We start from the raw sequence: 12,251 nt of genomic DNA on the forward strand, positions 1-12,251 counted from the left end.
ATGTGGATGATGAGAGATTCACGTTCTCACATAAAGCAACCTACTTAGACAGAACTAATAAACAATCAAAAACAAACAAAAAAACATACAATGGAGGAAAACAAAGGACTCAAAATGTATGACGAATACACAAAACTATCAACTGTTTGAGAATCATTTGTCGATAAAATGTAAGAAAATTGTTTTAGAATTGCTCCCACAATTTTTTCTGAGCTCTGAAACGTCTAACTTTTGCTGTCCAAAGTCAAAAACTATTCAATTCATAATGATGACATACAACAGAACATCCTGCTTGGATTCCTTTTCCATCAATCAACGAATCAACTGCTTGTTTTCAGAACCAGCCATAACAAGTATAATCGCTGCCAACCTGGTCAAAACTCAGCCAGATATCATGAGCGATGACTGAGGGGGCGATGGCGTCAGAGTGCGGGTGTTTAGGCCCGGCACACCACTCGGGGGCAGCACTAGGTTAGGCCTTTCATGGCTGAGCCTGAAGATTACTCTATTTGAACAAGACGTATCAAGTTGCCAGGATGCAGTGGGATCCCCCCCCCCCCCCGCTCTGCTCCGCTCCGAGGATTTGTGCCTTTGATGTGCTCAAATCCAGAACAGCGGGGAAGGGGTTAAAGGAAGCCGCAACCTCAGCCTCACCTTTCGCACCGACTGTGCCGTAGAGACGTGTTAATAGCTGCACTCCGACAGCATCTGCATCGACGAATACAACTCTGATTGAATCTGTGCTGATATAAGAGTAACGTGCGTCCTCTTCTCAACACTGTGAGACACCGAGACGCGGACAAAGTCAAGCCCAGCGAACACCCTCCCGTGTGGAACGATCCCATTTCATAAACATGCAAAACTTGGCTAAATCACATCCATCCAAAAGCCATGAATACTAAAAACCTGGTATTTTGGGGGCATTCCTCTTTCCAACCCCCCCCCCCCCCCCCCATCTATCTACCCCCCTTCATGCCAAAGTGAGTTCTCGTGGCCCCCATAGGGCTCAGATTCTGTGGCTCGCGGCGAGTGATTGGGACGGGATGGACTGAGGAAATTGCGCTGCTCCTTGTTGGTTTCAAGCCTGAATTCCCCCGGACTGAACTGGCACAGTCTGGTGGGCCTGAGCTGGGAAAGTAGATGAGTAAATAGGCAGTAATGAGATCTTATTTACCCGGCTAGTGGGAGAAAATGCTGGGACAGTCCTGAGGAAGCCTCCTGAACTCATCATGCTGGACCCCGTGGCCTACAGTCAAACCACCCCCCCCCTCCCTCCTACTGCCCCCTTTAACAGTGGTCTGTGAAATGTGAATGGCAATAACGTTGCCGGACATGCCGGAGGTGGCGAAGGAACAAAGAGGGACATAAGGCATGTGCGTGAGGCAGCTGGCCTTCTAGGACTGGGACAACAAAGGATGAATTAGGACAAAACAAAGATACACGAGTTCACAGTGTGCCGGCAGACTGAAAGTCCGAATGAAAGGAGGCAAAAGTTGGGAGAATGCGGGAGGAGAAGGACTTACTATTTCTCCCAGGGAGGCGGCCAGCATGTGAGTGACAGGTGCCACGTGTGGCGCCGACAGCGCTCCGCCGGCACCGAGCAGGGACTTAGTGCATTCGTAGGTGACAAAGAAAGCAGCGGCTGAAATCAAGCAGAACCACAGCCATTTAAGGCCCATTAGTCAACCAGCATACAGCAATTAATATCCCTCACTACCACTGACAGGGGAGAAACCGCAGCGTGAGCATGTGTGCGTGTGTGTGTGTGTGTGTGTATCTGTGTGTGTGTGTGTGTGTGTTTGTCAGCATGTCAATTGGGGTAAAAGCAAAGAAAGTTATGCGCGTGTCATGCGGATAAAGTTCAGTTCTTTCTTAATCATTCATCTCATACATTCATCGTGCAAAAGTGTTGAATTCATTTTTTTAACTGCAGCAAACAGATTGTATTATTTTCAAACCAACAACATACGAGTTGAACATCTCACGTTTATCCTTCTGTCTCTGATCTGATGAGAGCTTGGGCTGAGCGACGCCGACTCATTTAATGGTCAAAAATGTTGATTGATGGTCTGTTGATCATCAAATACCAGAGCTTCTGTTAGAGCAGCCTTAGAGTAGCATCAATCCAAAGTGATTCCTTCAAATATTTGTGTATTTACAACTTCTTCCATTGAAAAGGTCGACGTGGAAATGTACTTGATAAGATTGACTCGGTGCATTTGCAATAGTCTGGATGGAAACAGTTGGTTTATGGATGCAATGCTGTTGAGAAACTGAGACTCGAGGGCTGGATGTGTTGCAGCTTCCTTCAGACCTGCAGGTGATCTGCTCCATCACCAAAGGGCTCATCAACACGTTGCTTTTGAGCATGTTAGTCACGAAGCAATCTCGGTTAGGCAGCTACACTAAAGCCATTTAAAGACGAGCCTCGGCGCATCAATCATTTTAAGGTTCCACCGTATTAATCTGACTCTAATAAATGATATCCTCAAAAAACTCAATCTTAAAAATCCAGGTCCTCGTTATTCTTGTCATCGTATATTACCATAAGTAAATTTCCTCAAAGGCCAAAAGAGCCAGTGAGGATGATCTCATCAGGAACTAAATAACGAACAGGGACTTTGCCACCGCTTGTAATCGTTTCATGCGACTACAAGCTGAATGCCTGCCTGACACTAGACTACAATACAAACAAATCAATTAAACGACTTTGACTGTGAACTAGCAAAATTAATCCATGTTTCGTAAGAACATCAATTACAAAACAACAATGAGCATCATATATATATCCGGCTTTCACTACGAGCGTCATACCGTTGGGGAAGGAGCCGACGGCAGCAGATGGGACTCCGGCGTAGATGCCCCTGAAGCCCCCTGCCTTGTGGAAGCCCTGCTGACTCTGCAGTCTTGTCTTCACGGTGTCCAGGGGATAGAGGGTCAGATCCACACACATCCCCGCACAGCCGCCTGCCTGGAGACAAATACTCTGTGAGACATAACGCAGCGTTACGCACGCTGTAACACCGGTGGTGTGGAACACATATTCAGATCTTCTACATACTGAATTAATGGATTTTTTGGGGGCCATTTGGGGCTCAACGGGCTGGATACACGCATTTTGCAGGCACGGCGTAAGATGAGGGATAATTTGGAGACACGTTTTTGGTCTCCTGACATATGAATGTCTTTTGGTCTACAACTCCTGAGGGACACATCTGCCTCTTCAGCCTCTAAAGGCTACACTGTGATCACCAGCTATTTGCCGAGTTGGTGTGCCTGCTGTTTGGTGCTGGGCAGGTAGTGTACAGCAGGTTCATCAGAGCTTTTTCCCTGAAAAACAACGTGTTTTCGGCCATCAGTGGACAGACACTGATGATTCATAAGAGAACATCAATAAAGTGGCCTATCGTCATTGAGTGTGAGCGACCTCATTCGTCGATATAATAGGGATAACCCACCAATGTCTCAGAGTGCGGTGGATACTTCACACAGAGTTTGAAGTAACACTAAACAAAAGTACTTGGATATTTGTCCTTACTATGAATTACTCATTTATTTCATTTTAAAACAGCTTAATAAATTAGCAATAAATGCAACAAAAGAGGGTACCACACACACACACACACACAAACATATATTTTCCAACACTCATGTCTGTCTTCACAAGCCTCTCGCCTCATCTAAGAACTTACAAATGAAGTATTGATGTGTCAATTGAAAAAGGGCACGTTTGTGATTAACAAACCCCATTATGTGCTTTTTAGCTATAAAGTTAAGCTCAGGCAACAAGAAATAACGCATAACTCTATACACAAAAACAATGTTGCATGGAGCTGGTTCAACCTGCACTTTGTTTATCTTGTTTGTGATAGTGCTTGGAATGACTCAGGACTAACTACCTCCCGTAATGACATGAAAAGCTGTGTGGCTGCAGTAGGTCACACACGTCCCTTTGGGTACGCCATGTTTCTGCCTTGTCTGTTACTATACATTGCAAAAAGAAGAGCTCTTTCGTGTCTTATATGCAGAACACGAACATGACATATCCACACCGTAAGCTCTCGTGGTAAATCGGTCTTCAGCTGCCAGCAACCGACAACATGTGTAATGACAGTAACGTTAAAGGTTGGCTGATATAAATATTAACACGTAGCATTCGTACAAAACAGCAAACTTACCACCAGCGCCGCGACGAACTCTCGTCTCTCCATGCTCCGCTCTCACAACCGTCTCTTGCCAGTTGTACAGCACGTACATGTGCAACTGTTGACCATGTTAAACAGATGACAACAATCATGACATGCCTGTCAAGGGCGCTGCCATCTTGGCTGTGTTACTTCCGCATTACGTCATGACGCATACGAATCACATGACCTCGAAAGCTGCCGAGAGAGGAGATTTCTGTGGCTTCATTAAATCGGGTTAAATGCTGTGCTTTACTGGCTTATGATACCAAGACATCGGATATCAACGTGCCGGCATATTTGGGGTTTATTGTAGACATTTGAAAGAAAAATAGTTAACCAAGAAATTACCAAAACTAATGTAATATATATACAGTATGCTCGTTATGCTCTGGTCATATAGTGATTGTGAGTTTAAGACATATTTAACCACAGTATGTATGTTATTTAATGAAGGATAGCCTAAAAATTTAACACATATAAATGTATAAAAATAAATTGTCCAAAGCGGTTGATGAGACTGAAGAAGGCCTATTAAGCTGTGGTCGCAGCATGCTCAGAGATCAACATAGAGAAATATTTAGTCTTGCAATATTTAGGCTTAAATTTGTATTCTCATTTGAACACGAACATGATATTACTGATTCTTGTAAGGACACAATACATTTTCAGCAATGTGAAAAAAAGAAGTGTAAAACTCCAAAACTTGTACTTATGTGACCTACGTTAACACACATTGGTGTTGCTGTCCCATAACTGTGAGCACATTCTTGTGTCTCACCTCGCCCTCGTGATCCAGTGAGCTTGCTCAGGTGAGTGTGTTCTTTTCCAGTGACACGCCGACTGGGTTATTTATGGGCTGCTGTCAGCCAGGCAGCGCCTCCTATTAGGGCAGAGCAGGCGAGGGGCCACCACCTCTTTATTCAGCCCGGACCCGATGATGTCTGGGCTGAGTGCGCCCAGTTTGAAGCTCGGTGCCCGTCATCCATCTTGTTGAAGCGAGTCTCTCAGGGATCCCATTGGATGTGAGCCCCAGCTGGATCTGGACCAGGCTGCTGCCTCTGCGTTCTTGATCTGTGTTAGGCCCGAGGAAGGCAGTAGCATCACTTGCACACTGCTTCTCGCGCTTTTATTGTCTTGATGCGACACTTCGTAAGATAGACTTCAGAGTGTATTCCACTGCGTGTAAGGATTTCTTTGTTGCTTGTTTTCTGCATGTTATTTAAGTCATGTGTTACTCCACAGAACATATGGTTATTTAACGTGACGCTGTCTTTGTGCTGGTGCTTTTACATCACAGTCCATCCCTAAGGAAGAGTGTGTCCCTCAGTTCAGTCAATACAGCGCATTAATTCTATGCCATACCTGAAATTGATTTTTCTTCCTCTTTCGGTTGTTGTCGAGAAGTTTGCAGCGTCCAGAGTCTTGTCTGTTCCATCATGTAAAGCCATTCATCAGCCTGTCACCGCACGTCCTTGGGTTACTGGGATTTGTTTTTTTTTTCAATTGTGCTCCGAATGCTCTATTCCTGTAAGCCTCGATGGACTGTTCGAAAACCTTAAGGTGGCATTAAAAATGTACAAATCACAGAAGTTTCTGAACAAGACCAGCTTTTCAATGTTACTTCTGAAAGACTTTTGTGGGCTTATAAGAAAGTAGGTTGGGTAAACCCTTTGCTTCTGAACCATTTATCCATTTCTTCAGCAGTCATGAAAATCTTTTCCAAGATGCTCGACAGCTTTACCCAATGTGTTCCTGCGCTACTTCAACCAGTTATATGTCAGGAGTGGAGCTTGTAGTTTGTGGCCAAGAAGAAAATAAATGGTCCGCACCAACGTGGTCTGTGACTTTTTGATGAAAGGCCCTGCGAGCCGTGGGTGCAGTTATCCATAGATGTTACTGGGTGAGAGTCGCAGTCGTTCGGTTACCCCTGTTTGAGGTCAATGAGAAGCACCCGGAGTCTGGGCAGATTTGCAGGGAGCACCATTGATCTTGACCCACTCAAGAGTATGATATCAGAGATAAAAGGGAGGAGATGAGAGGGGAACTTATTCACTGTCAGCAACAAGTCAGCAAAGGGCAATTCTAGCCCGCAGGCTGTCTTTGAAAAAAACTGAAGGTTAAAAGCGCGGCGGATTAAGCGTCGATGTGGGGAGGGAGGGAAATGTAAGCAGCCATGAGGGTTAGTGTAATAACACAGAAGCCAGCATCTATCGGCTTCACAATCCTTCAGAAGCGTGGAGTGTTAGATGACAGCTCAGAATGAACTCCAGAGGCAAAAGGTCATGTGACTTGCGCAGGTGAGAGGGTGTTCAGAGTTCCTCCTGAAGTTTTTAAGACACCTTCTTCTGCTTGTGTGTGTGTGTGTACACGATGTGTGTGTTACGTCAGACAGAGCAGATTGCATACATTTGAATTCTTTAAATGAATTTTCATTATCTTCGTTTCAAAAGGCCCAGTTGCTCCTTTGGACAGCGCTATGGACCAACAGTTGTCTTTACTTTTTTTTTCTTCCTCGTGAGCAACTTGAGAAAGCACCATCTGTAATGGTCATTAATCGTGAGCTGAGAGGAGCACACATCTTGAGTCTGACACGGGGATGTTATTCATGAGACAGGGTGGTCGGGCAGCGCGGTAAACTTCAGCCGGAACATAACTTCCGCTCATTAGCCGGCCTAACATTTGCATCATGAGGACACCGCAACAGCAGGGGTGGGAGGAAATGCGACTAAGCGCCTTTCATACAACTCTTTGTTTTTACTCTCAGGATGATAGGCTACATGAGACTGTGACAGGGAGGGGAAGGGAGGGTGGGAGTGATGCTCCAAACGCAGAGAGGGGGAGGGAGGTGACAGGAGGAGAGGGAGGGGGGAGGGGGTGCGATAAAGGGAGTAAAGGAGAAGAGAAAGGTTAGAGAGAAAGAGGAGAATAAAAGAACATTCATTATAAATTCACTGAATCGACAAGCTGTCAGGCTCCGCTGCCGTCCATGTAGCGTATAAGCCTCCGCTGCACTATTGACTCCTACGTCTTCTCACCTTCGGTTGCATCCATGTCACCTGTTTCTGCTCCACGCTACCTGCTCTCTGGATTGACCTCCCGAGAGCCTTGCGAAGCCTTGTCATCATCCCCATCTTCCCCTTCCCCTTCCTCCCCCTCTGCCCTGCTGGGCCACCAGTGAAATATGAGCTGCCTGTAGCATATTGAGCCCATGCCTGGATCCTGCCTAAAGATAGATAGATCACAGACAAGGCAAAGCACTCCTGATGCCTCCTCCTCCTCCTCCTCCTCCTCCTCCTCCTCTGCAGCAGCAGCCGTGCCAATGGCTTCACCGGTTTGGTATTGATCGCAGCGATCAATTTGACCACAATGCGCGCTGATGGATTCGTCTCAGTGAGAGCAGGTGAGCTGAGTGAACGGGCTGTCACATATGATGAACTGCGTTGGCATCCGATTGGTCAGGACATGTGTAATCACCCCTGTGTTATAGCTGCCCAGAGGCCACAATAGAGGCATCAGCTGTCCGATCCTCTTTCCCATGCTGGAGTAAAGCTTTAAATATTATATGTCACAGGGCAGATGTCGATTTCATTGAGATACATTCTGGTATTTATGTTTTTATTTACTTGTATTACATATTAATGGTCATTGTGAAGGCCCAGTGTCTTATAGGTTGAATTCAGCCATCCCCAAACCATTTCATTTGGTACTTTCTTGTCCCAATTACATGCAAGTTTAACACATTGTTTAATAAACCGTATTAGTTATGATTTGAGATCTTTCTGCCTGCCTTAGATTTTTCACGAGTTTGCTTAAATCTTTTAACCTGGTGTGTATTTCATTGAGATTTCATCCCCTTTAGCAGCGTGGTAATGGGGATGTTGGTCTGTTGATCGGTTTGCCACTTTGTTCCACACATCTGCTGAACTCAATTAACACCTAACCAGCAGCTACAACTTGTCCAACAGTTAACGGTTTTACTAAATACCAGCCAAACGTATTGTGTTTAATATTAATTGGCAGATGGTCAACACCCGCTAATGCTAACCTGCTGTTAGCATGCAAATGTTCAGAACAAAGTGGTGCCTCGGTTCAGCCTCACAACTCATCGCACGGCTACCAAGAACACAAAGCGTTCCTATCTCAGTGCGCTCGTTGTTCATGTCTGTATAGCTCATTTCTGATTTGGACCTCAGTTCATATGGCTTCAAAGAATAAATGCAATTATAAAAACCTATAGTGTAATTCATATGTATTTAAATGTTAGTCTATTCATCTGTAGCAGAATGTCATATAGAGGCCTTCATGCACAACATGTGGTTTCTTACTAATGTGTATCTGTAATGATTAGCAATACTTGCACACTGGAGGCGAACAATTCTAAAAAGCAGCAGGCAGGGTCGGAGCAGGCAGATCAGATGTGGAAACGAGGATCAACTGCAAGTGAAGGGATATACATAGTGAGGGACTAATGAGGGAATGGGCTGCAGGTGAGAAGGGGAGGGGACGACCAGGTGAGGGGAATGAGTGATAAGGTGTGAGTGGCAGGACCTGAAATGACGGGAGAGTTAGAGAAACAGAGAAGGCAGGATCAAAACAATCGCAGACGTATAGTGGAATTTGTGGCCGTCTCAATGTTATAGCCTCACCATTGAAAATATGTCTGGAAGCAAGGGTGATCCGAGACGGAAACAGCCCAACGGGCCAAATGCTCCCTGAAGAAATGCGCTGACTGGTGCAAAAGCAGGAAAAAATGAACAGCCAGTCTCCTCACAGAAAGCAACTTACACAAAATGATCTCAAAGGAGATGCGGTATCTATTCATCTCCCTCCACTGGTGTCATGTGACTGGCCTTTCGCTGCTTTGGTTCCATAGTCACAGATGGCACTTGCATTTGTCATGGCCTAAGTGCTGAGGAGAAGAAGGTGAGAGCACCCAAACAACAACACTTCACAAAGAGCTGCAAAATGAATCACGGGAGCTTTGTCCGCAGCATCCTGTACCCTTTGATAAATCACTTCACCAAGTCTCACTTCTTTGTAATTCACCACATACCTTTTATTTAAAAAACACACTTTTCTACCCTATTGATGACACGCATTCATAAGGTGATGGTCTGACGGGGAAGAATGGGGGACGTTCTCATGCATGACTGATAGAACAACATCATTTAAAGGGCAAAAATAAAGCTGGATCTAAATTTCCTTTGACTTTGTATTGCATGCACAACATTTCTGTGTGACGTGAGTCACACGCGCTTCGTTCGTTGACTCCACCAATGCCCTTCTCTCTTTGTGTCTCCGGTGACAGATGTCCCTGCCAAGCCTGATTGCCGTCTAGTGGCTGATGCCGCAGCGCTGACAAAGCCCTGTGCAACAGCATGCATGACTTTGTCTCTTTTAAGACTTTGTCTTTCACACAAACACTTGGCACGCACTGTCTTTTCCTAGTATGACTCCATGATCTATGTTTTGCTCTGAAAACTAATACAACTTCAAAATAATCAAAATATACTCAGTTTGGGTCACTTCACCACCATTCACTTGGCCCGTTGGGGACTTTGTCATCCACAGCTTGGAGCAGTCCCGAATGTGTCCCACTGAAAGGTCTCAGGAAGAGACGATGCACAGTTGGTGTACTTTGTCAGAAGTGTGGAGGTTAAACCTCTGTGCAAATGCCAAACATGACTCATCGCCCTTGGAGTCTTTTCTCTTGTAAAACAGGTGCGTCAATTCGTCCAGTTGGGGAGAACCGCAGCTGTAGTTTGTTTTTTTCTCTCCCATTGGTCATATTGGGGTGCAACATTGTGAAAAAACTTACATTTCTTTCAAAAAACTCCTACAAAAGCATAATTCAGTTTATATTACTGTTACTCTACTGCTCCCCCTGTTTCATTACCATGTTAACTGTCCTCAGCTAGAGCTTGGTCATCATCTCAATCTATTTTCTACGCTACAACCTTCCAGACGCAGATATAGGACAATACAATGGAAAAAGAAACATTTGGTAAGTCATGTCCTCTTGCTTGCCTTTCGACTAGCCCACCCTCTACAGTATTGATGATCATCCTATCATTTTTCTTTTGAACCACACAGCGCTGAAACTTCACCCCATGGTGCACCAAATGTAGTTTCTACTACCACAACCTCCGGGTGAACGGCTCGAGTCAATATCCACCTGTCATGTGGGCCGGAGGGCTCACAGTTGACGTGCGGCCTGCCAATAGCCCGCTCTGTGCTAAAGGCCTCTGCAGCACCGGGACCAGATGTGAACAAGTAGATTTCATCTTCGCTGGCAGTCGTTCCCTTCAGGCACCTGCAGATGGATCAATAACACCAGTCACAGGCCGCGATTATGATTCAGCAACATAAATGTTACATCAGACTGTCCTCTGCTTGCAAAATGCTGACCTTTCAGACAGCAAAGAGGGGGAACAAGGGGAGAAAGCTAACCTTTAGATTTGAATAACATCTGGACAGTTTGAGCTGCTCTACTGCAGTGTCAGAGTGCCACCTGGTGGCCAAATGACGCACTGATACTGTAGTTTGTGTGGCGATGATTTCATTCTCTCGTGAACACATTGCAGCACAAATTTTGAGAAAATAATTGTATAATGATATGAAGGCAAACATGATTGCACAACAAGAACGCACATTTGACAGTAAAATGTATCTAATTTGATGGCGCCGGTCTTATAGACACAATAGTATGTGGCTTCATTAACCATGCATTCATAATTCATATTCCTCAATTCAATTTATCAGTTGTCAAGCATTACGTATTGTTCCTTTCCCTCTTCAACACTCGAGCATCGCTTCCATCAAGCCACCGGTAGGAAGAAGGTCTTTTGGGACCAATGTACTTGATTGTGTGACGATAACCAATTAACATGCTAATTTGGCCATTCATCTTTGCCATAATTGCCTCCATCAATATAAACCGAGAGCGTGCAGCCATTCATTTGTAGGACATAGTTTTGGACCTTTTAAATATCTGCCGTATTTTGATTTATAGTGGATGGCAAAAGGTGGTGGCTGGCAAAACAGCACAATGTGACTGTCTTTGTTCTTTCTTTGGAGGGAGTGTGAATGTACGACTGCTTTCATTAGTGATGACTGGTTTTCATATGACCTGGCTTCTTACATTAATAGCAAAGCAACGGGGCAATAAACCATCTTTGACTCATCCCGGAGATAACTGGGGACCCACTGGGGATGTCGGTGACCCACAGAGAGGTCTGGCTGTCCTCTGCCTCCTTGTTTTCCTGTTTACGTGACCTCTAATCACCACGTGTTCGCTCATGAGAATCAGTGATCATGCTTTTCTATAATCTCTGACCGGCTTCATTGCACTGTGTGCATCACTTCTTTTAAATTGTTCCATCGACATTCACGCGGCACCTGAACAGAACAAACCTCACTAGATAGCAACGTCTTTTTGATTACTGCTTCCTGTCTCCCAGTCGAGTCACTTAAGGGTCAATGAAAAACAGCCACTTTATTGAGATTTAACTTAGCCTTTAGTCTTATACAACTATTATTATAAAAGCGCCGTGCTTTTGCTGAAGCGTGTTGCAACTTCTGCTGTTCTAATGCAATCCTGGCCAACTTCACTTGAAGGTAGAAAGACACAGGATGATGGATCAAATGAAAGTGGAAAGCCGCCACCAGACATCCACAGTTTCCCAACTGTTTCGCATGTGATTTTTTTGAGATCACATCTTCAAAACCTTGACAAAACTCCTAAATATCCTTTACTGTCAATAAACTCTGCTAGAGAAGAGACAAAAGATCACCACCACCGTAACAGAATTATCAAAACCCCTCTCTCCCTCGACAAGCTGGACTCAACGAAACCTGCGGGATGTCAAGCGTTGGTACCTTCAGTAACATGGAGGCAGTGCTGTGTTGCAAATCCTCAGTATGCAGAGCAAAGGGAGGTTGAGGGAGCAGCTCCCCGAGGGCTCCAGAGCAGAAATCCTGGAATTGAACCTTGCTGTCCAAGGAGGCAGTCCACTCAATGAGAGCAAAATGAAGATGCATGTGTCTGAGCCTCCACCCAGCTGC

The 12,251-nt window shown here is 45.1% G+C and overlaps 1 protein-coding gene across 1 annotated transcript in view; it reads right to left on the reverse strand.

The window, feature by feature from the left end:
- The window catches only part of slc25a26 (solute carrier family 25 member 26), a 40,027-nt gene extending 35,711 nt beyond the window's left edge, over nucleotides 1-4,316 (reverse strand). The window contains exons 1-3 of the mRNA XM_079266292.1: nucleotides 4,179-4,316; nucleotides 2,815-2,971; nucleotides 1,524-1,642 (exon numbers count right to left, since the gene is read on the reverse strand). Of these exons, the coding sequence (XP_079122418.1) occupies nucleotides 1,524-1,642; nucleotides 2,815-2,971; nucleotides 4,179-4,211 (309 nt within the window). The 5' untranslated portion in view covers nucleotides 4,212-4,316. The remainder of the gene's footprint in view (nucleotides 1-1,523; nucleotides 1,643-2,814; nucleotides 2,972-4,178) is intronic.
- Between the last annotated feature and the right edge of the window lie 7,935 nt (nucleotides 4,317-12,251).

This window comes from Melanostigma gelatinosum (assembly GCF_949748355.1).
Source record: "Melanostigma gelatinosum genome assembly, chromosome: 3".
Taxonomy (NCBI): Eukaryota; Metazoa; Chordata; class Actinopteri; order Perciformes; family Zoarcidae; genus Melanostigma; species Melanostigma gelatinosum.